Source organism: Eptatretus burgeri, chromosome 8, assembly GCF_056783735.1.
Source record: "Eptatretus burgeri isolate ZD-2024b chromosome 8, Ebu_testis_v1, whole genome shotgun sequence".
Taxonomy (NCBI): Eukaryota; Metazoa; Chordata; class Myxini; order Myxiniformes; family Myxinidae; genus Eptatretus; species Eptatretus burgeri.
The window spans coordinates 102645616-102671131 of record NC_140968.1 but is presented as its reverse complement, the minus strand read 5'-3'; the positions used below and the strand labels follow the sequence as shown (position 1 = coordinate 102671131).

At 44.4% G+C, this 25516-nt stretch overlaps 1 protein-coding gene across 2 annotated transcripts in view; it reads right to left on the bottom strand.

Annotated features, from left to right (window-relative positions):
* The window catches only part of LOC147022448 (uncharacterized), a 66460-nt gene that overhangs the window by 22304 nt on the left and 18640 nt on the right, over positions 1-25516 (bottom strand). For both annotated transcript variants that reach the window (XM_085893342.1, XM_085893341.1), the window contains exons 3-4: positions 24130-24253; positions 13901-14024 (exon numbers count right to left, since the gene is read on the bottom strand). In XM_085893342.1, coding sequence (XP_085749468.1) covers positions 13901-14024; positions 24130-24162 — 157 coding nt within the window. In that variant the 5' untranslated portion in view covers positions 24163-24253. The remainder of the gene's footprint in view (positions 1-13900; positions 14025-24129; positions 24254-25516) is intronic.

The following is a 25516-nucleotide window of genomic DNA, read 5'->3' as shown; positions in this document are numbered from 1 at the left end:
GGGCCGCCCAAGCGGCTCGTGTCCAGAGTTGACCTGTGGCGAGGTACGATCGCCCGGTTTACCATCCACGTGGGTACTTAGGTAGGTCGAGTTTGGTGAACAACCCCACCCTACACGGGTGGCCGATTGGCACGATTGTGGTGAGGTCGAAAGGCCCACTCGTGACTAGCTCCCGGCGTTGTTCCGAGAGGGTCACGACAGAATTGTCCGTCCAGTGGGCGATGTGCCGCGATTCGAGTCACGTGGCCGTTCGCACGCCGGCGGGCGCGAATTCGCAACAATATATAGATATATGCTGTATATAAATATACAAATAAATATTTAAATATACAAATATATAAATATACACACACACACACGTATATGTATATATGTATGTATGTATGTATATATGTATATGTGTATATGTGTGTATATGTATATATATACATATATACATACATACATACACATATATACATATACACATAGGCATATATATATATATATATATACATATATACACACATATGTGTATATGTGTATATATATATATGTGTATATATGTGTATATATGTGTATATATGTATATATATATATATATATATATATATATATATATATATATATATATATATATATATATATACACACACACACACACATACACACACACACACACACACACACACATACACATACACATACACACACACACACACACACACACACACACACACACACACACACACACACACACACACACACATATCAGATATCTGTCCTGACTGTTATGGTGAGCATCGCCACGGATTTTCTCTTGCACAGTAAAACCGCATTATCCGCAAAGGACAACCGTCCGTCTGCCACTCAGACGATTGTTCCCACTAATGCAAACCATTCAACCAGAAGGCACGTGATGTGATTGGCGGGTAAGTCGAAACATGTGGAGTGTGATGAGCACTCCCCTGATGCCCATTGGACATAGTCCTACACGGATGGTTGTTCTATGCGGATTATGCGGTTTTACCATGTGGGACATAATCCACAGCGACGCTCACCTTTACAGTCAGGAGGTGCATCTGATGTAGAAACGACGAATGTGGTCATCATTGGTTAGATATATTATCGGCATGCCGTGTTGATGAGGGCAAACAAGCCTGAAATCCGGATTGGTCGCTCCGTTTGATGTTTAACTGATGTTGACCATGTAATGTTTGACAGTCACCGGACCAAGGCCTCTGGGTTGGAGTTGACCCTTTGATGTGGGACTATGTCCAATGGGGACCGGGGTAGTGGTCTTTTGGGGTCTTTTTGTGTCTTCAGAGATTTTGGGATCTTGAGGTCTTCAGAATCTATTGGGGTCATTGGTGACTTTTGGGTCTTCAGAGTGTGTTTGGGTCTTAGACATGAGGGAAAAGTCTAACTGCACGCATATTCATGAAATAACTGTCGGGGGTCACTGTATGATGGATGCCATTGCCTTGGAGGCATGCTGTTTTCAGAACCGCAACAACATACATATATATGTGTCTCCTGTGTGGTTGACTCAGCCTGTCATCCTTCCGAGATCGGCGAAATGAGTACCAGTGTACTGGGCCGGTGTATACCCCGGTTAAAATAGGTGTACCATATCCCTGTGTCGTAAGAGGCGACCAGGGTTGCGTCAGGAAGGGCATCCGGCGTAAAACATGTGCCAAATCACTATGCGGATCATACCGATGATCCGCTGTGGCGACCCCAAAACGGGAGCAGCCGAAAGAAGAAGAAGAAGATGTCTCCTGTGTCTTTGGGATTATCTGTATCCTTGGGGTCTTTGGGGTTATCTGTATCCTTTGGGTCTTTTGGGGCTGACGGAATTAATGTTCAAATAAGTCGTGATTAATTGGCATATAGTCTTCAAGGACTGGCGGAGGCTTCACAGCTTCACCGCCTCACAGACCGAGCTTTTCGTATGTATATATGTGTGCACTCCTTCTTCAACGACCCCGCCCCCCCCCCATTATGCTAATTTATTGTGGAATCCGTCGTGGGGGAAGGGCGAGCAAAGCCTTTCACGAACTGGCCGGGCAGGCTTGACGTTCAACTGAAGTTCAGTTGGGCAAGAATTTTCATAAGTTCGTTGTGCCAGCGATAACTCCCCTACTCCTCGTGAAAGACATTTGATACATATTTTCTTGTGAAATCCTCTTTTGTGTGAATACGAATCCATTAAGGGACCGTTGGTTGAGACGCCACGTGACACATGAGGGAGAGGGGCAATTCAAGTGACTCATGCTCATGCAGGACTTGCATTGCATATGGAGAGGGAAAAGGTTTGTCAAGAAAACGGAGGATTATAGACTGTGAGAAGCAGATTATAAAAGGTGGGAATTATACTTGGATTTTTGAAAAGACGGTGAATCATCTGCTCAAGGGATAAAGTGAACAGGAGAAGGTGAACATTACAGGGGACGCAGAAGGGGAAGAATGATGTTGGGATGGAATATAAATTTGGACTGGAAGAGGATGACAAACAGTGGGATATTTCTGGGACGACGGAGTGAATTGTGTGATTGTGTGTGTGGATGGGTGATGATACTGGGGTTGGTGCAGCGCAGGCATGATGAGCCAAGTGGACTCGTCCTGCGCCAAAGTTCCATGTGCATGATTTTTTATCCCTCCCTTTCCATGACTCCCAATTGGAACACAACGTACGGCTGGGCGAGATAGCCGAGAACGAGAGGGAGCACTCGCCTCTGAGCTATCGAGCCTGGGTTTGAATCTCGACCCGGCTATAAACTGTCATCCCGGGGTTTCACAGGTCGGGTGAATCATCAATGTGTGTGTCGCCTCTCAGATGGATGTTAAACTGGACATCCCATCTGCCGGAATTAGTTGGTGGACGTTAAAGATTCCACGGTGTCCTTCGCGAAGAGTGCGAGAGCCATCACCGACGTTGTGGACAAATCTCAAATTCCTGCTCCAATCTACAGGGGGCACTGCATCAGCTGCACACATGCAACATGATAACGTCACACATGCCTTGTGGGACGAAACGTTTTTTTTTTATAAAACCTTTGGGCCACCCCAAACGTTTGCATCTTGCATCAAGAATGTTCACCGAGAGGACATCACAATATTGCTCACTTGCTGTTAGATTTCAAAATACTGCTCCTTCTGACCTCAATTCAATATATTTCGCAAGGTTCCGATAAGAAACCGTCATTTTAAAAGCAGCATGCTCCTTTGCTGATACATTGCCAAGGAACGGACCGCTCGGTACAGAACTGAAGTACAGGTACACACTGCACGATCATAGCGTCTTGGACTGTCTGTTGACTGATGTGTACACTGTACATGCTTCAGTAGACATATTGACAACAATAATGTATATTTTAGCACATGCTGTAAAAATTATGTTCAAGTAACAACCTTCAATTTTGATTTCACTTCTCATTTGAGGCCCACACTCTCAGGAGCACTCTCGTGGGGCCACCAGCACAATCTGTCTCCAAATACGGGCAGCATCACCAGTGTGTGTGTGTGTGTGTGTGTGTGTGTGTGTGTGTGTGTGTGTGTGTGTGTGTGTGTGTGTGTGTGTGTGTGTGTGTGTGTGTGTGTGTGTGTGTGTGTGTGTGTGTGTATGTGTGTGTGCTCTCCACGACTTCAAAAATCTCAGTGTGTAATCACATAATCCAGAAACCTTACTAAGATTGAAAATCTTCCATGAAAATAGTTACGTCTTGAGAGCATGGAGATCCTCGGCCATTTCCTGGGTGATACGTTGCTGATGGTCATCACGGGCCTTTCGCACATCTCTGACTCGGCCTGGAGGACCTTCGGTTTGTAACAGCAAGCAAACTGCTTCTGATCAGCAGGTTGAGATAAACCATCTGTGCAGTGGATCTCCATGGGTTTCACTGTCGTTATTGTACATCAGCACACCAAGTGTTATAAATGACACGTTTTTGTTCAAAACACATCTGGCAAACATCACCCCCAGGCAGAGGAAGCAGACGGCTGCTGCGACCGTGCCTAACGGCACTTGACACGGACAGGCAGCAAGGCTCGTGCAGGCGGTTCAAAGGGCAGCGAAGCGCCGAGAGCCGAGGAGCGGAGTGCCGTGGGGGTGAGGAGTGGATTGGTCCTCCAGGGATGGGGTTCACACAGATTACGCCGAGGCAGCTGGTGTATGCGTTCTCCATACAGAAACCCCGCATACATCTCTGTCTACAGGTGGCGGATAAAGCAATCAATCATTCCACACCACTCACCGCATTTATGATACTCGGACCTCGACACCAATGTCAAAACAATGGAACTTGGAGCATCGCATCATGAGCTTGGATTGCACGTGTCATTTCAGGTCTACTATTCCAGGCCTGAGATCCTTTCTTAATTGTAATTGTTGTAATAAATTATTATTGCCCTACAGTGTTCCAAGGCTCATGGAGGACATGGTACATTTCTCACATGCAGGATAGGACATCATCAATGTCCTCAGAGGTGAATTACAAACGTGTTGGCAAACAATAATGGGCAAGTCAACATCGTACCTGCAATTCCAACCTGGCATCCAATCGTCGTGAGCTGTGTGTTCAGATGGGAGTGATAAACTGGACAAACTATTCAGTCTGACCTATATTTCAAGGTCGTTGTGCTCATTCCTGTTTCTCAGAAACGGTTGAACGAACAAACACGAAAATATCAACTTTGATCAATCTTGCAGCGCAGAAACAAAACAAACAAGGAAATGAATGGTGTGTGAGCAAAGTGAAAGGCTGTGGTCCGAGAACAAAGTTTCCGGTTTGTTGCTTTGCTTTGCCGAGGTAAGGTGGACATTTCCATTCATATAATGTAGGGGTTTGGGATGTGCCAAAGCACCTACAATTAGCTCATTCATGATGATGAAAACCACTGGGAACACACATTCACCATTTTCCAGGGAATATCCAGTTAACAGGGTGCTTTGGCTGCACTCAACCCTTTTACTATCGAAGAAAAGTACAATTGTGCATCTCGTTTAACTAGATTATCAATGGTAACAAGAACACTACCAACTACAATGACACTCGGTACAGCGCATACCTCCGCCGGGCTAAACAGTTTACGTTTTGTAACTCGCTGATAGGCCGCATCTGCTTCTGGACATTAACCAACATCTAATTGGCTTGTTCTCGTCATGCACACAACTCATCAACCAAGTTCTGTCAAAATCCGTCCACAACCTTTGGAGATATCGTGCTTACAGACAGACAGACAGACAGACAGACATGGGTGAAAACCTTCGGTCGCAGAGGTAAAAATGAAAGAACAACAATAAGTAAAATTGGATTTATAATAATAACTCAGGAAATCAATGATAAAATGAAAACACGTTGCACCTTGTTTTGCTCATCAGCTCAATTAACCTTTCGGTGCTTCGGAGGCAGAATAACCTCACAGTTTCCATTCCAACAGATCTGATGAGCACTATTCCTTGTTTTGGGAGTTGGTTTCCTTTTCCTTCTATTATTGGTATTCAAGGTCAAAGGTCATGAAATAGCTGGAAGAAGCACTTTGAGGAGGAAGAAGTGCCGACCGGGAATCCTTGTTGGGAAAAAGAACAAAGACGACCATGTGGCCATGTGGCCTGGTTGAAGACCTACTCATTGCTGGCCTGGCTCGTGGCTGTTTTACTTTGTCTTTGGACATCGTCGCCACTGGCTTTCGTCTCGCTCCTGTTTTATAAAGCGGGCTACTTTGAGTCCTGCAGCCACTCTGTACATGGCAGACAAAGGGAAGTTTGTTGTGTAACCTGCCTGCATTCATAACTTGTTGTATAAGTGTGATGCGTGATGGCTCGTGGGAATTTGGTTTTGCGTTTTATTTCTCATCATTGTATATAAGTTTGCGTATTCCGAGTAGCCTCTTTGTGTCTTTTGACTCGCTTGATTTGTCACATTTATGATAGCGTCTTGTCGACTCTCTTCCCTGTACTTTGCTTTTCAAACAAGCCCTTTAAAAGGTGAGAAAACATGTTTCGAGCCAATTGCTTTCCATGTGTGTTTGCCGTCGATTTGGGCTCATTTGGGCGACCGAGGTGAACGGTAAAGGACAGCAATTATAATTGAATGCAGTGCCATAAAAGAACGTTTGGATCATCTCTCACGATGAAAGATCCTGGAGCTGAAGAATCCTGTTTTAATGGGTACTCGGATGCGACAATACTTTCTCAGCATAATACCGCCCCGTACATTCCCTCCCCCCCCCCACCTCGCCGCCTCCCCACCCTTTATTTATACATTTATCAATGCAGAGCCTTGCTGGAGTATATAGATTACAGTAGATCTGAGAAATAATGCAGAATAACTGGCATCGCATCATTACAATAATTATTCATGTTACCTCAGCAATGTGTGATCAGGCTAATAACTTGTCCAATAAATTCAGGTCAGCTCAGATCAGGTATCAGACCATGCGCCAGAACAGCACGTCGTTGCGTCCACTTTCCACCGGTACTCCAGGGGCCTCCATCCGACCATCTCCCAGGTGGATGCCTGGCCCATACCCATCTCCTTGAGATGCTGATCAACCTGCTGCAACCATGAGGCACACGGTCGGGCCATTAGCCTCCTCCACTCACGACACTCCCTCGCTGAGAGAATCTGGTGAGCAGGATCGGCGTCAGGAAAACGAGCCACATGTCCATACAGCTGCAGCTGACGCTCGCAGACTATGCAGGTAACAAATCTCATTTAAGTCGCTCTCAGGAACCGCGTGTTGGACACAAAGTCCGACCAGCGGGAAAAAGGATTATCCGAAGAGACCTGGTACCAAAGGAATTAATTCTCTTGGACTTGATCCCCTGGTCAGAGTCCAAGTCTCGCATCTGTTGAGCAAGACTGGAAGCACCAACGACTTGAACTTTCATCCTCCCGCACAAGTACTGACAGTGCCACAGCGCATGATCCAGTGAATCCATGACTCCCCAGGCCCGACCCAGATGTCGACTGGTTCACAGCCAGCAGATATATGAATATCACTGCCAAGGTAAGTGAATCTCTCCGTGACCTCAAAATCCTCACCGCAAACAGGTACAGACAGGACAGCGGCATCCAAGATGTCACCGAAAGCCTGGATCTTAGTTTTGACCCAAGAAACCCGTAATCCCAACGGCTCCGACTCCTCATTCAGCACCTCGAGGGCCCCCAAAAGGATATCTAGAGTCTCCGCAAAGGTGACTCCATCATCTGGGAAATCAAGGTCAGAGATCTTGACATTCCCAAATGATGCACCACACCCTGATCTCTCAGACATCCTCCCCAGAATCCAATCCAGACAAGCGCTGAAAAGTGTGGGGGCCAGTACACACTCCTGACAAACTCCAGTAACAACTGCAAATAAGTCAGAGATGGTATCACCACATCTCACAGCACTCTCAGTACCAGAGTATCGTTCAGACATTAGATTGATCAGTTTTGGTGACATCCAACGAAAACTAAGAAGCTTCCAGAGGGCATCCCGATTCACTGAATCAAACACTTTACAGAAATCAACATAAGCTGCAAGCAGCCCCTGCCGAAACTCTCATCTGCGTTCGGTGAGGACACGAAGTGCAAGGATACGGTCAATCGTTGACCTCTTTGGTGTAAAGCCTGACTGCTCTGGACGCTGGTGCTCAAGCAGATGGTGGCGAACCCTATCAAGAATTATCCGAGCAAAGACCTTGCCCTGCACTGAAAGCAGCGTCACCCCTCGGTAGTTGATGCGGTCCTGACGATCACCCTTGCCTTTCTAGAGAGGGACAACAAGGCCCCTCTTCCAGTAAATAAATTCCTACATTCATAATATCATCGTACATATGCTGGTATTGTTTGTGGATATTAAAAGTTAACCCGTCTAATCATTATCATTCATTTTATCAATACATGACTACAGACAGGTACGGCTCTCGATAACAACACACAGAAGGAAACACAGACGCAGGGTGAGGAGATTACACAAGTTACAAAACACAGGATTAATCATCTCTATCTCTGGCATAATTCACGTTCAAGGTTAAAAATAAAATAAACTTTTGTTAAACGGTTAAATTTGAATCAAATGTTATGCCTAGATTAGACATTATTGAATCATACCTGAAGCCGTTATTTTTTGTGTACAAAGTCAAGGCTACACAAAGTCAGCTGTTCACCACCATCTCAGATCATCCCCCATCCAAAACCATGACCTTTTCTACACCCGTTAAACCACCTTCCGTATCTTCTGAAATATCTCGTTCCCCCCAACCAAAAATTTTGCTTCTGTATCCATGTTGTCCACCCCTTGTGTTCTCCCCATACCCCTCACTTGTAACAAGTCTCCCTCTATTTTGACAGTCGACCCTGCTGTTGGTGCCCCCCCCCCCATCTTTCTCCTGTTCCTTTTGTTCTGTTGCATCATGATCTGTTCAGTGTTCTCACTCTTCCATGAGCCTTGATTTTGCATTCAAATACTAATGCCAAAAATGATCGAAGTGGGAGCGCAGAGATTTATTTTATCTGTTTGCCAATAACTCTGCATGACAAATTTAGTGAGCAGGTGGTGAACTACACCGATATTATGAACTTTTGTTTGATTACGATTGGTTCCCTGCCCCGATGACTATTGTTGCTGCGAGGCTAATATCAGGACACAACAGAACGTAGTGTGATCATCGGCTTCAAAAAGGAGTGATTCGAGCAAATCAAAAGGAGCAAATTTTTCACTTCCTAAAGTGGCGTCATGATCGAGAGACTGCAATGAGCCTCAAGCAACTCCACAAACAAGGAGGCACGAGTTTAACCGGTATAACTATCCTTCTAAAGGTACCCTGAGGTCTTTAATGTTCACAAACAAGCGAAAGGATGGAATGGACAACTAGCTTCGAATCGGACCGCGAGACGTTTATGCTCTTTCTACTCATCACCGCACCTGAGAGCACCAGCAAGCCGAGCCTGCCAAATGACATCACAAAGTAAATAAGACAAGAGAACTAAAAACAAACGAAACAGAAATAACAAGCCATGGAAGAGATAACTTGCTCAAGTCTGAATATACAAAGTGGAGCCAAAAAACAGTCAGGACTGAGCAGAGCATTCAAATGAGACATCATTGGGTGTCTACACACAAGTCTGCCATTGCATGGCTGCACGCTCTATATTTAGGAGAAACCCTGTTGGGGGAATAACAGGATATGAAGATTTGTCACATCCTGCAATTCGCTTCGAATTGCCCTGAATGGTTAATCCGATCACCCGAAATAAACCTCGCACAGTTACAGCCCATTCATTACCAAGAGTGGCGCATACCAAAGCCTCGCACACCTACGTGTGTCACACTCTGCTCCTGACAGCCATCACACACGGGTGCTTATTGTCTTTACATGGGGGTTCGCTCCTTCCTGGATCCCTCCCGATCTTCTAACTGCACTCTTTTCCATCTCCCGACAAATCTCCACACTCAGCTCCTTTAATACAGCGCACTCCTATCTCAATTTACACTCGCCTTCTTCCGAACCTGCTCTTTCTAATCTCCTCCATTCAGATCTCGGCTGCTTTTGCAAAATCTCTCCACCCAACACAGGTGGCTTGATTGCAGTCTTCCACACAATAATCTTCCGACATATCTCGTTCCCAACTTACTAAAATCCTCTTACGTATCTCAATCCAAACATGCTCCAATCTTTCCAACTAGTTCTGTAGTCCGACATTGCATCCAATCTCTCCACTTGGTTTATCCATTGCTCAAATCTTCAACAGCTACGTTCCAGTCTCCAATCTTTATGCCACTCACATGAAGTGACAAGCAGGGGTTAGGCAATCGGTTCACTCTGTCTGTCTCTCTACAAACGTCAGTTTATGATCGAGGAACAAAGAACTTCAACTGAATGTTACAGTATATTTTAAACACAAATCGGAAAACGAACCTGTAGTTAGGAATACTTTGGCTCTGAAATCGTCCAAAACACCCAAGTACAGAGAAGAATGAGATTTTAAAAAATAAAAAAAATTCGTCTGTCTGCCTGTCTGGCAATCAAATAAAATCTAAAAACATTCGAAACAGGAAACGTAAGTTTCCTAACAGGAAACAGGAAACAGGAAACGACATCATAAAGGACACAAACAACAAGCACGAAGAACAAATGTAACATGTTAAATAAGGTGGTGTGTAAGACGGTGGGTGCACCAATGGCGGTAAACTTCCGAAATTCTATTTTCCCCAATTTTTTAATCTTTATTTTATTTCAATTGAATTATACTCTTGAACACTGTGCAACACAAAGCGCCTTATTGGTACTTTCAAAAACCTTCCGTTTAGCAGGACTTGGACAAAATATTACGGTATTTTACATCATTTCGACCAATCACATCTGCTGCTCGCAGATCCCGCCCATGTCCTTTTTTCTTCTTCTTAGGACTACCTGGGGTAAGGTGTTGTATGAACTCTCTAATCTTCATTGTTCTGAAGTATATAAAGGCTGTTTAACTATTGCCTACGCTATTGTGCTCAGAGGATACAGACAAGCCTTTGAGTTGTCTAGTCCGTGTCTATTAATCCATTATGTGCGGAAGAGGATCTCACTACAAATTGTCGCTCTAGGTGTTGCAGGTATGGTGTTCCCTCACTATTAGGTTGTCCTTTTCGGGAGAGCTTAGACCTGCCTTCAAATTATGATCAAATTTACTGGTGGACATGACTTACCTCATGTATAGTTCCTTTCAAAATGAATCGACTCCTTAAGTAGCCGTTCAGTGACCAAATTGGAAAATGCAGCTTTGGCGACACTCAGAGGATGAGATAAGACACCATCTTGGTTTGCATGGTTTTTGATACCCACAACGCAAGGTGTGGTGATGCTACTGCTTTTGTTGCAGTAAAACATACATACAGAGAGATTTATTGCCTCGTTGAGCGAAGGAGATCGTGTGGCATTAATATTCACAGATAACATACTTTATTACAAAGGCTCAAGCAGGTAAAACACTCATCGATACACATCTTGCTCTCATAACTCATTAAAAGAGGACGCCACATTGCTTTATTAAGCCTCCCTGTATATGATATGGGGAGGCTTATACCTGTTGTAGGGTTTCTTTCTACAATTAGTTTTTAGCGTATTTACACTTAATTTGCATCATCTCCCTCCGGGTTAAAGGTCAAGGTCAAATGGTGGACTGAAAAACAAAAAAATGCGTTTTATAAACATCACTCAATTTTGCCAATGCGGAATCTCAAAGACCGCTTGGCCTTCCAACATATTCTTACATCATAATCATGTACCTGCGCTGAAGTTGTGCACCTGATATTTGATTAGTGTCCTCGACCGACTTTTTTTCGAATTGTGACCTAATTAAGAAAAAAACATCTTTTTGATCAGAGCTTGATGAAATAATCACGATGTTGAGCTTTTTGGATAGATTGTGGATGGGGACACTTTTTCTTAATTTACACTTTATCCCTATACCCCCAAAAATATAGCTATCATTTGATCGCCCACGATCCAAGGTGATCGCTTAGTGATCGCCGATATCCGGTTGAGCATTCTGCTTGGTGTTCCCTTTCTGAGCACGTGAATGTGATTCTTGGATGCCAGGTTCGTTGACATGTCCTAACTCATGTTAATTCAAACACCATAACTCGTTTGAAAATTTATTTTGACATTCTATTGTGCAATAAGTATGTGGTGCAATCGGTGGACCACCATCCCATGTCATCCCTCGCCCTTCCGAACCCAACCCTTTTACTTGCAGGTTGTTGTCTTTCATTACCTCTTTCTCTTTTTCTTTCCTGTTTTTTCTCTTTCTCTCTTTCTCCGACCCCTCTCCCTCTCTCTCCCCCCTCTACCTCTCCCACTCCTCTCTCCCTCTCTCTCTCTCTCCCACCCCTCTCTCTCTCTCTCCCACCCCCTCTCTCTCTCTCCCACACCCTCTCTCTCTCTCCCACACCCTCTCTCTCTCCCACACCCTCTCTCTCTCCCACACCCCTCTCTCTCCCACACCACCTCTCTCTCCCTCCCCCTCTCCTTCTCACACCCTCCCACCCCAACCCCCTCTATCCCACCATCCTCTCCCTCTCTCCCACCACCCTCTCCCTCTCTCCCACTCTCTCTCTCTTTCTCACCCCCCTCTCTCTCCCCTCATTCATTTCTTTGATTATTGGGTCCAAGAGTTTGTCGCACTGTCCTACTCTTAGTTCATACCCCCGAGGGCACCTTGCTCGCCCATGAGCCTCGATGTTGTAGAGAGAAAGAAAAGTTATGAAACGGCTGCTCCGAACACGCACCGTATAAGGGCCAACTGACTTGCACTTCCCAGCTGTGGGGCGACGACGGTTAAACAGTGACAAAGATAATATACGACACCAAAGTAGATGCAGGAAGATCAGAAAATCCTAAGGACAGAGAGAAAGAAAACTTGCAGAAAGTTTCTATGAACGACACACTCACGATCGATGACGTACTTGTACATGGAAGGTAGCCCAGAAGTTGTTATCCATAACGAGACTGTCTGTGGAGAAACTAAGGAGATATTTCCACCTCCCCATGCAAGCCAACCCACGGGGTTTATCCACGCTATATCCCTTAAATGCTGAGTGCCCAATGAGGAATCAACGGACACCATTTTGAAAGTCTTTGGTATGACTCGGCCAACGTCGGAATCGAACCGCCGACCACCCAGACTCATCGATGACGTTTTAACCATGACACCATGGAGTCGTGTTCAATAAAATATATGAATTTTAAAAACCTTGGTATTTCATCCGGAGATGCACATCTCGAGTGATACGAGGGGGGCTATCTCGTTTGTAGAATGCTCTTCACTCTTCTTATTGACCCCAATCTTCCTCTAGAACCTTCACATTCTCCTCGAAGCTTAACAAAATGAAAAATTACCCCCGGTTGGGGGTGACTGTCATCTCTGAAGCTCTGTAGATGTGGATCTCTGATCGGCTTGGAATGGCTTTGATGTCGTCTTGTCTTTTGGTTCAACGTACAGATGAAAGCCCAGTAGTAAAAAGGATAGAAAACCTCAGAAATCAAACTACATTTCTGAGTTATCCGGAGCTAGATTTTGAAAATGGTTGATTTGGAACATTTATGATCAATGTGTCTTCAAAAGGATAGAAACCGGACCTCAGAAATCAAACCGCATTTCTGAGTCAAATGGCGGATGATATTTTGACAATGGATGATTTCACAAGTTTACAGCATCGTTGACCTTGACATTGACCTTCAATCGTGTCTAAAGTCACACCGTCGTGCATCACTCATCGACCCCTACCGACATACCAAGTTTCATCAAGATCGGGCGAAATTTTTTTTGACCGTGTCACATCGATGATTTTTCCAACTTTGAAGACACGTGACTCGATAACCAGGACAAATTTTAAAAAAGCAGCCTGACTAAATTTAGATATTGTTCCATATTATCAGAATCCGAAGGAATTTCGAAGATCGGATCATAAACGGAGGAGATAGATTTTGAAAATGGACAATTTCGCAACTTTGGAGTGACCTTGACCTTGACCTTCAATCGGGTCAAAGGTCATACCGTCGTGCGTCACTCATCGACATCTACCCACATACCAAATATCAAGAAAATCGGAAGAAAAAAATGGGGATGTACAAACGTACGTACGGATGGATGGACATCGAGACTGGTTTTATTAGGTCATCTCGTTAGAGATGACCTAAAAATGAAGAAGAACTTTTTGGATGCTCCATATTTGCAGAACATTTTGACCATGTACGCACAAGATCTATAGTTTCATGGAAATATGTCATGTGACGTTCAAAGTGTAATTTAGCTGATATATAACAACATAAAGGGTGTGTGTGTGTGTGTGTGTGTGTGTGTGTGTGTGTGTGTGTGTGTGTGTGTGTGTGTGTGTGTGTGTGTGTGTGTGTGTGTGTGTGTGTGTGTGTGTCGTGACTTACTGCGGCTGTTTTCCTCTCCGAGGCAGGGATCTGCAGAGAAGTGGTGTTGAGTGTGACAGCCATCTTTGATCCTGCAAGCACCTCGGAAACTCCCCTTGTGATGAACATCAGCATTGGGCCACCACTGTACGACGAGACGAATACGACATGTCAACAATCAGGATAATGAGTGGGTGCACAATTTCTGACAAATATATTGTCTGTCATTTCCCTTCCCTTCTTGTCGATGGAATAAGCAGTGATATGAGCAAGATTTCCATCCCCTAATCTTATTGATGGGATCCATCTCATGGACATTGGACCATACATGATGTTAGGGTGGTGGGTTTGGGATCCTTGGATCCTGAGTTCAAATCCCCCTCGGTTGTTGAATTAATACCAGGTGGGGCTGACTCTGCCTGTCATCCTTCTGAGGTCGGCAAAATGAGTGCCAGCATGCTGGTATCCTGTGTCGGAGTGGCGACCCGTCCAGGATTGTTCCCAATAGCCAAGGAAACTACTGATGCAGCACCAACGCTCTACACAGAGTATGTTCCCAATGGATGGAAGGATGGACGAGTCAACAAACCAAATGTAATGCATCAATGGTGTTAAAAAGTGACAATTTTAATCAATTGAAATGTCGACCTTAATTGGCGTTGATCTGGCAGTTCAGGAGACGTTAAGTGTATATTTGATAAAAATTGGGCCGACAGGATGTCCGAGAGGTACGCACACTCATCTCTAAGCTGTCTGGCCTGGATTTGAATCCCGACGCAACAATAAGCTGTCATCCCGGTTTTTCACAGGTGATTCATCGATGCATGCGTCGTCCCTCGGATGGACGTGAAGTCGGACGTCCTATCTGCCAACATTAGTTGATGGACGTTAAAGACCTCACGGTGTTCTTCGCCAAGAGTAGGTGAGTTACCTCCGGCACCCTGAACAAGTTAAAAATTCCTGCCTGGACTGCGTGCGGACAAGGGTCCTGGACTTCCTAGAGGTTCCTCGATATGAGGTTACAGGTTAGACAGGAGGAGATTGTAAAATAAGGTACATTGAGCCAACTAGTTAGAACCAAATAATTCAAACAAACCGACAAACAAAAACGCGTTGAGCGCGACATTCGTAAGATGTTTATGATACATTTGGGATTCATACCCTAAACAGAATGCAAATAAAACCCTTTAGCATCGGACGACGAATGAAGGATATTGCTGCGTTTCATAAAGGGGGTAACAAGACAAGGCGATGGTGTCTGTGTGTGACAGGAACCATGATCGGGTTACCCTTACCGACCCTGATGAATAATCCGACCAAAAAACAATTCCCAATGCTGATAAAGCACAGAGGCATCACTGCTTTCTCAAACAAATCTGGCTTTTATACACGTCGTACATGCGTTCGTGTCGTGCCTCGACACCGTTGCCATTTGTTAACCATTTGTTTAGTTACTATTCCTCGAGTGACGATTGCATTGTTCGATTTAGAGGTTTATTGGGAGGTTATACATTTAACTGACCATTACTTCACCACTCTGTTGGGTGATCCATCAATGAGAATACTCTCCTACAAATGGTATATCGAGCTCATAGACTCCTATAGAGAAGGACTGGAACCTCCCAGGCTCGGGGTTTGTAACTTGAGTCCGGGGCTAAAATGACTTCCAGAAGGGCTGAAGACACGATCTCGGGATCCATATCGGGGTTTTTGAGGACGGCGAGTTCAATAGTGTCATTTTCAACACCACCTGAGGTCATCTTCAAGGTCAAAAGGTCATATTTCAAGATCAAATTACTGAATTTTGGTATTTTTTGCCCGTTTTTGTGTCTAACTCATAAACGGTGAGAGATGGCTGATTGTAATAAGATGCAAGTGTGTAGAGCTGTCAAACTTTGATATTTATTGTCGTATATCATATGACATAAACATATGCATGTCACAACACGATGCCAATTACAACTATGTCGATCACTAGTTGGAGAGCTTTTCTTGCCTCCTGAGGCATCCCAAAGCTTTTTCTTTGTCACTTACATTGAGGACATGAGCTTTCAATAGAATGTTAGTTAAAGTAGTACATGCAGCATGACTACGAGCTAAAGGTGCATCTACAGAGGATAACAGCTCGGCAAAATGAAATCGGTAACGCATTTTAGTCTTGTCATACAAATTATAGGCATTATGTACAAAAAAGACAGTTGACATAGTCGGCACACTCAATCCGCCTCTATTCAAATTATCGAGAAACTCAGATGACACCACGTTACCATCTTCATCATCAATGATCTCCTCCATACTAGTGCTATCGCCATATTTATGAACAAGGTGTCCGGCCAAATAAACTACTTTATGCTTAAGGACATCGTCAGACCCCAAGAGATCCTGAGTGCCTTGAGGAGTAATCTCTTCAATGAGTTCACTGCGCTCATCTGGATTTATGGAAGTTGTACAGTTTTTTTTTTTATTTTTTTTTTTTTTTTTGTATACCTTGGTCGAGGCTCGTATGAGAGCTAACACACAACTCACAGCAAGGAGGCATGAGACAAGAGGGGCGGGAGTGGAAGGGACAAAACATTGGGGAACAGACACAGGTGAACTGTGGAAGGGAGAGGGATGGGGATGGGACGGGGAACATGGCGAGGGGAAGATGGACATTAAAGGGACTTTCAGGAAGGAAAGCAGGAGAATTGAAGGAAGTGGGCTTGGGTGGATTATCGGGGGTAGAAAAGATCAAGGATTTGGATGGGGGAAGATAAGAGGTGGTGGTGAACAGCTGTTTTGAAAGCCTGGAGGGAAGAATGGGAAAGAATAGAGTGAGGAAGTTTATTCCAAAGGCGGGAAAAAGAGGAATGAAAGAGTGAAGATGAGCAGTGATTCGTGATTTTGGTAGTTTTACCAGAAGGGGGTTGTTGGCGGACCTTGAGCGCCCTGTGGAAATGTGGTTGGGACAAATCGCAGAGAGAGCAGGGGGGCAAGGCTGGAGAGGAGTCGGTAGAAGACAGAAAGACCACCGACCAACCTGCGGTGATTGAGTGAGAGGCCCAAAGACTCAGCTTCATTGCGGGAGATGCCAATGATCTTAAAAGCCCTGGTTTCGACAGCGTGAAGTCGAGAAAGGTGGGAGGCAGGAGCACCAGCCCAGAGGGGAGAGCAGTACTCCATCAGGCTACGGACAAAAGCTTTGTAAGTGGTCAGGAGCTCAAGAGGGCCGAGGAAGGACTTTGCACGACGGAGGATTCCCAGTCGGCGACTGGCTTTTGAGGCAAGGTTGGAAATGTGACTTTCCCAGGAAAGGTCATGGCAGATAGTGAGACCCAGAAGCTTGAAAGAAAAGACTTCTTCCAGAGGATTGTTGAGAAAGTGGATGGGGGGTTTTGTAAACGGTCCTTTCGAAGAGACATAGTGAGAGTGTGAGATTTGTCTGGATTGAAAGACATGTTCCACGTGTTGGACCAGTTTGTGATTTTATCCAGATCTGCAGTGAGCGAAGAAGCTGCTGCTTGCCGGTCTGAGGGATGACAGATGGTACGGCAGAGGGTGGAGTCATCGGCAAAGAGAAATAGAGGATTTTCCAGAGAGTCCGAGAGATCATTGATGAAAACCAGAAAAAGAACAGGGCCCAGAACGCTACCTTGAGGAACTCCAGCCTGCACAGGAAGAGGGGATGAGAGAACTCCATTTAGGGCCACACGTTGACTGCGACAGGAGAGGAAGTCTGCGAGCCATGAGTGGAGATGGCCTTTGTCGCAATCAATTGTCGCAATCAAAACAGTTCTTGTCGCAATCAATCACACGAGAACTAGATTCGGGCATAATGTCATGCTTAATGAGTGTTTGCAAATTTACAGTTTTAGCTGCAGCCATAATGTCAACTACGTCAATGTAGAAGTTTCCACCGCTTCTTTGCCTGGCTTGGCCGAAAAAACTTTTCCAAGGCTTCATCTGCAAATATAGCAGGAATAACGTAGTCAAAGTCTTTCTCTGCCAGAAGCAATTTGACAGCATCCACATTATTATGTGTGGACATAGTGAAGGCTTCAGCAGTTTGCCGAGTTAGCTTCAGCTTACGACCACCACCTCCTTGCCATGCGCAGGTAGATATAATTTGGCAGGCCTGCTCCAGCCTAGTGAAACTTGTACAGTCTGCTGTCCAAGGCTGTCTGGATTCGTCGTGCAGATGGATAGCTGAGAAACGGTCTTTCACGTTCATCATCTTGAACCACTCACTCATTATCTGGGTGAGGATGATTGTGCCTTCGCTGATGCCCAGTGAATCCTTGAAGGTCTTTAAAGCAGCGACAGTCTTGTCATTGAACACTTGGCATACCAATGGTACGCTCTGGCGTTGAAGGGGCTTGGGGAAAACAGCGGTGTGCGTCAGCTTGGTTAAGCGAATAGGAGTAGCCCGGTCGATCTCATAAACCTTCTGAATATCACTCCAGTAAGCTTTGTACTCATTACCATCTATGACAAATGAGAGTGTCTTGCCATCAACAGTAATCCAGTTGTTGCGAACATTTTTGAAGATGTGCACGTAGTCGTACATGAAGAACATAGATTGCTCTTGAATTGACAGCACTTGGCAACTTCCTGGTCCTCCAAGTTTTGAATAAACACTGCGGTTGGTATTGCAATTGTCACATATCAAAGAAATCACAGTACCGCCAACACCAACTACAGCTGATGCAGCTTCAATAAGGAGTTCCTTCAGCTGATCGGCAGTTCGTTTTTTGCAGGGCAAAGTGCGTAGAATATAGCGTGGACCACCGAAATGGCAGGCAACTTCAACAACCATTGCATGTGAAGGAAGCATTTCATGTTCACCACCCGCTGCTGCATTTTGAGCATATCCTCCAACATGCCTTCCAGAAAATCGCAATGTCTCGACCAGCTTTACCTCGTCAAACATTAAATTGACCAAATGCTGCTGTGGTTTAAGCTGGTCGAACAAGGTTTTGAGGTTGGAGTCCTGCTGACTACGAAAAGCAAGCATCTGTTTTACCTTTTTTGTTGATGGTAGAATGATTAAGCCGGATCGACGAATCATTTTGTATGCACTGGGTGATATGTTGTGAAGCTGCATTGCGAAAATCATAATATCAGTATCAAATCGGCGACGATCAAGAGGTTTGAACATAACATGCAGCTGCGACAGAAGGAAGGTGAAATGAGGAAGCTCGTGTGCCTCAGTCATCCAACAGAGCTGGCTTATTACAAGCTGAAGAATTTCTTTGCTTGTGCATTCATAGATGTTTCCTGGTCAGTTATGGATCTAATCTGGGACAATTTTGAGAGCAGGCTGTTCTTCTGCAAAGGAAAAAGTCATTTGGGCACCTCAATGCCATCTTTCTCAACTCTGTTCAAGAATAGAAATCCAAAAGGTGAGTGAACTTGTTGGAAATGAAAGAACTGCTTGACAGTTTGTCCAGTAGCATCAGTTCTTGATAGGTAAAAGTTTTCCTGGTCTTTTATGATGTCAAAGCCAGGAAAATAGGAGCTGATTTTAGCACAGAAGTGGTCGAAATCTTGGATATTGTCTGCAGCCTCATCAGCTGCCTGCATCTTCTTAGCTCTTGATTCTGACGTAGAAGATGGTGTTGGGCGTGGGGCTGAGGTCACCTGCTTCAAAGCTGATTTCGGTACTCCAGGAAATATTGAGGGGGTTCTTTGGGTCGTTTGCCACCCCGAACTGACACCCAATCACAATTGAAATGTGTCTCACAAATATATATCTCCTTTAAGCACCTCAAGCTTTCTTTCTCATTTGGCATTGCCAATATCCAGCTCTCCCTCTCCTCAGGATCTTTTGGGAAGGATATGACCTTTACATAAGGCGTCCCATCATAGTTTCCTCTATAACGACGTGGCATATTGTCACCAAAGCAGGAAACAACACAAAGATCCTGTGAGATCACCAGCTGGACAGTTTCTGAAAGAGAAACAAACAAAACATACATTAGTTAACGATGATAGAAATCAGCAAGTCGGTGAAGTAGGTGCACAATGTCATGTTTTGTCATAGACTTTACAAAAGCTTTCCTCTACGAGTTAGACACAAAAACGGCCAAAAAATACCAAAATTCAGTAATTTGACCTTGAAATATGACCTTTTGACCTTGAAGATGACCTCAGGTGGTGTTGAAAATGACACTATTGAACTCGCCGTCCTCAAAAACCCCTATATGGATCCCGAGATCGTGTCTCCAGCCCTTCTAGAAGTCATTTTAGCCCCGGACTCAAGTTAATCATTCAGACTCAAGTTACAAACCACGAGATCGTGAGGTTCCAGTCCTTCTCAATAGGAGTCTATGATCGAGCTCGTTGTCCTGTCTTATACAATTGGCTGCTGGTGGAAGTTATACATTCCACGATGTCATTGGTATGATTAAGAAATTTTGTCCGATTCCGAAACAAACTCAAAATTCCTACCCTCTGATCTGCAATGGCACTGCCTCAACAGAGCAGCCATGCTTTTCAAAATGATGTAAATAGCAGCTACAGTGCTCTGCAAAGGTATTCACATCCACCCCCCCACCCCCACCCTCACAACCCTTTCAAAGCTTTCCCTAATTAACGCAGAATCACTTCAGGAGCAAATTATTTTGTTTGAAAGGTTATAAAATAAGTGCAATAGGTTTCACCTGTCTGTAATCAGTGGTTTAACTTATAAATTAAACTCCCCCCACTTATTGAAGGAGTTTTAAAGTGTAACTCACTTGGTCAACCGACAAGGCAAACCTGAAGACCAAGGAGCTTTCCAAAGTAGTCAGACATAAAGTGGTGGAGAAGTACCGTTTAGGAGAGGGTTATAAGAAGATTTCAAATTCACTCATTAACCCTTTGAGTACGGGGAAATCCATCATGAAGAAGTGGAAGACGTATCATACCACCCAGACTCTACCCAGATCAGGTCGCCCATCTAAACTCAGCAGCCGGGCAAGCAGAAAACTTGTTCGGGAAGTCACTGGAAATAGAACAATGACTTTGAAAGATCTGCAAGGGTCTGTGTTCGAGATGGGGGTCAGTGTTCATCAATCAACAATATCCTGTTCCCTTCACAAAGCTGGTTTCTAAGCCTGGTGTTGACTTAGTGGTTAGGGTGGTGGCTTGGGATCCCAGGGTCCTGAGTTCAAGCCCCGTTGGCTGCTGAATTAACACCAGGGGGTTGACTCAGCCTGTCATCCATCTGAGGTCGGCGAAGTGAGTACCAGTGTACTGGTCCCGGTGTATGCCCCGGTTAGAATAGGTGTACCATATCCCTGTGTGTCGTAAGAGGCGACCAGGGTTGGCGTCAGGAAGGGCATCCGGCCATAAAACATTGCCTCAAGAAAAAGCCTAACCCCTGCACAGCAGGGAAAAATGGCTGTAAAAACGGTCATTTTTTATATTTATTTCTTCACAAAGCTGGTTTCTATGGGCAGGGGGTAAGAAAGAAGCCATTACTGAAAAAAATGTATCTGAAAGCTCGTATGGAGTTTGTGAAAAAGCATCTTGATGACACTGCAGACATGTGGAGAAAGGTTTTGTGATCAGACAATACAAAAATTGAACTTTTGGACTAAATTCAAAGCACTTCGTCTGAAGCAAGCCTAACACTGCACATCACCCAGTCAACACCATCCCTACTGTCAAACATTGTGGTGGCAGCATCATGTTATGAGGCTGCTTTTCATCAGCAGGAACTGGCAAACTTGTCACGATAGAAGGGACATTGTATGGTGTAAAGTACAGGAGAATCCTTGATGAAAACCTGCTTGAGTCAACAATGAATCTGAACCTGGGTAAGAGATTCACATTTCAGCAGGACAATGATCTGAAACACAAAGCGAAAGCCATACGGCAGTGGCTGAATAATAAGAAAATAAATGTTCTTGAGTGGTTCAGTCAAAGTCCTGACTTCAACCAAATTGAACATTGATGGCGAAACTTGAAGATTGCAGTTCATCGACGATCCCCATCAAACTTGGCAGAACTAGAGCAATTTTCAAGTGAAGAATGAGTAAAGATTTCACCATCTCACTGTACAAAGCTGGTAGAGACCTACACAGAAAGACTTGTAGCAGTCATTGCTGTAAAAGGTGCTTCCACCGAGTACTGACCTAAGGGGCTGAATACTTGTACAACCAGTGGATTTTGATCTGTACATGTATTTTCAAGTATTCCTGACATGTACAGTAACCTCCTTAAACTATAAAAGTGTTTAGTTTGATCTCTTCCATTATGAATTTTTAAAAGTTCATTTGGAAAAATTCTTTCTGCACAATTCATCTAAATGTGGCTTTATTGGTAGGGGGTGAATATTGTTACGGTTATGGAGTAGATGGAGCAATTTCGTAAGAAAGATAGGATTGTATGGAGTTGCTTGGTCCGTGGATGTGTAGGAGACATCTCGATGTAAATTAAGTAGGGAAACTGTGAGCTTAAGTGTGACTTGTCACCACACGGTGAGGTAGGGGCGGGGGGGGGGGGGTTGCTGTGTTAATTACATTGGGATCAAGGCCAAATTCCCCCAGTATGTTATTGCCCCCTGTGACCTTTTCCTACGTTTTGCATTTACAAGCCAGCAATGAAAGAATTACGTTTTTCTAACAACCAATAATAACATGCCACACGTCCAAGCAGGCGAGAAGCCCCGCCTTCCCAGCCTTGGACCAGCAAGTCATGTCCCCGAGGCTGATGATTGGAGAGTGTGATGTGGGGGGAGGGGGAGTATGAAAGAAAAGCAGACAGGAGAAGTGAGAGGACACAGTTGGCGAGAGGAACGTGGCTGATACGGTGGATCTCATTTTTGCTCTCCTCTCGGCACGACGCATGACCACCGCCTTCATCACTCGTGATGTACTAACGTTGTTCATGACATTAAAAAAATTGAGGTCTCAGAGATTCTACGTGGGGGTTGCCCCCCAAAATATGTACTTGCTTTCTTCTCTGAAACCACACACGCAGTTTTGATGAAACTTGACCACAACCTTCATCACCCGCGATGTACCAAAGCTTGTTCATGACATGAAAAAAATGGATAGGTATTTACTTTTTTTCTCTGTTACATATTTTGTGGGTCATCCATGCCTTCCAATTGTTCCCTGGTTATCTTATCCAGCCACTTCCAGGTGAGCGCCCAGGGGTATTGACCCTATCTTAATGCCTCTGCTGACTAAGTCACCAGAGGCATTATGTTTTTGGGTTGTGCGTCCGTCTGGATGTGCGTACGGACATCAGTCCATGTTAATTTTCTGTTTTCTCTGCAACTGCTTGTCCGATTGACACAAATTTTTCACCATTGGAGCAACTACTCGTGTATAATGTTTGAATGATAATTATGACGTCAGAGGTCACCAATTGTGGCAGCCATATTGAAAAAACGGAAAAAAAACTTTGGACCTCTGTATCTCTGAAACCGCACCAAGGAAAAAATTGAAACTTGGCACATAGCAAGTACTCCTCATAGGGAATAAATGTGATTTTTTATGACATTATAGGTGCCCTCTTCATGACATCATATTTACATATGTAGAATTCCACATCCGATCAAAATGAAAATCTTTGAGGGTCATCTTGGGATAAAATGGTCCACAGAAAAAAAAAAATTAATGACGTCATCGGTCACGTGATTAGGCAGCCACATTGCTTTTTTTTTTTTAACCTTCAAAAATTTTCTTCTCTGAAATGGCTGAAAAGATCGAGGTGAAACTTTACACGTATGACCGCCAATCCATGAGGAACAAAAGGATCACACATATGATGTCATAGGTCACATGGTTTGGCAGCCATGTTGGATTTACCCTCAAACCTATAAAATGCACCACTCAAAAGAAGTCCTGGCGAGGGTTTGCAATCTCCGATTGCTCTTTTTCTTGTTTTTTGATGTCATAGGTGGCTTCGTTGTGACATCATAATTGCATATGTCAAACACTTTATCCGAGCAGTCACCTGTAAACATCCTCACTCTATCTATCTATCTATCCATATATATATATATATATATATATATATATATATATATATATATATATATATATATATATATATATATATATATATATATATATATATATATATATATATATATATATATATAGATACACACTCACTATATTTACAGTCACCTGTAAACATCACCATTCTACCTTTTTATATAAACTCACAACTTACACTCACTTGTAAACATCACCACTCTAACTTTTTATTTATACTCACTACATAGATGAACATAATGAAGAGTGTGCATTTCATCATAATAAAATAATTACCAGCATCATGCAACCGTTGTGAACCTCCTCCATGGTGTTTTCATGGTTCAGATATTCTCCACAAAGGCCGAAATGAACAAAAGAAGAATCCTTGAAATTGTAGCCCTTTGGATGTCGGGGTAATCTGAAGGGAGGGACAGACAATGCCCAAATCAGCATAGGTGGATTTATGGCGGTTTTGGGGGGTCTGGACCCCTCGAAGAAAAAATCACAACCAAACACCCCAAAAAGTATTTTTTTAGTAGTTGTAGATGATCGAGGCTCATGGAAGAGCTAAAGCAGAATGGAGGGGACCAAAATGGCAAGGGGAAAACACCAACAGCAGAACAGAAGTGAGAGTGCGATCAAGGGTGGCTTCGATCAAGGGTGGCTCTCCGACTCTCTGAAAAATCATCTTTATCTCTTTGCTGATGACTCCACCCTCTGCCGTACCATCTGTAATCCCTCAGACCGGCAAGCAGCAGCTTCTTCACTCACTGCATATCTGGGTAAAATCACAAAGTGGTCCAACACGTGGAACATGTCTTTCAATCCGGACAAATCTCACACTCTCACTGTCTCTCTGAAAGGACCGTTTAGAACCCACCCTCCCCATCCACTTTCTCAACAATCCTCTGAAAGAAGTCCTTTCTTTCAAGCTTCTGGGTCTCACGATCTGCCATGACCTTTCTTGGGAAAGCCACATTTCAAACCTGGCCTCCAAAGTCAGTCGCTGACTGGGAATCCTCCGTCGTGCAAAGTCCTTCCTCAACCCACCTGAGCTCCTGACCACTTACAAAGCTTTCAGCCACAGCCTGATGGAGTACTGCTCTCCCCTCTGGGCTGGTATTCCTGCCTCCCACCTTTCTCGGCTTCACGCTGTGGAAACCAAGGCATTTCGGATCATTGGCATCTCCCGCGATGAGGCTGAGTCTTTGGGCCTCTCACTCTCTCACCGCAGACTGGTTGGTGGTCTTTCTGTCTTCTACCATCTCCTCTCCAGCCTCGCCCCCCCTGCTCTCTCTGCGCTTTGTCCCCAACACATTTCCGCAGGGCGCTCAAGGTCCGCCAACAACCCCCTCTGGCAAAACTACCAAAATCAAGAATCACTGCTCACCTTCACTCTTTTATTCCTCTTTTTCCCCACCTTTGGAATAAACTCCCTCACTCTATTCATTCCCATTCTTTCCTCCAGGCCTTCAAAACAGCTGTTCACCACCACCGATTATCATCCCCCATCCAAAGCCTCGATCTTTTCTACCCCCAATAATCCACCCAAGCCCACCTCCTTCAAATTCCCTGCTTTCATTCCTGAAGGTCTCTGTAATGTCCATCTTGTATTCCCCAAGTTCCCCATCCCATCCCTCTCCCTTCCACATATCTCCGAATGTCTCTGTTCCCCACTGTT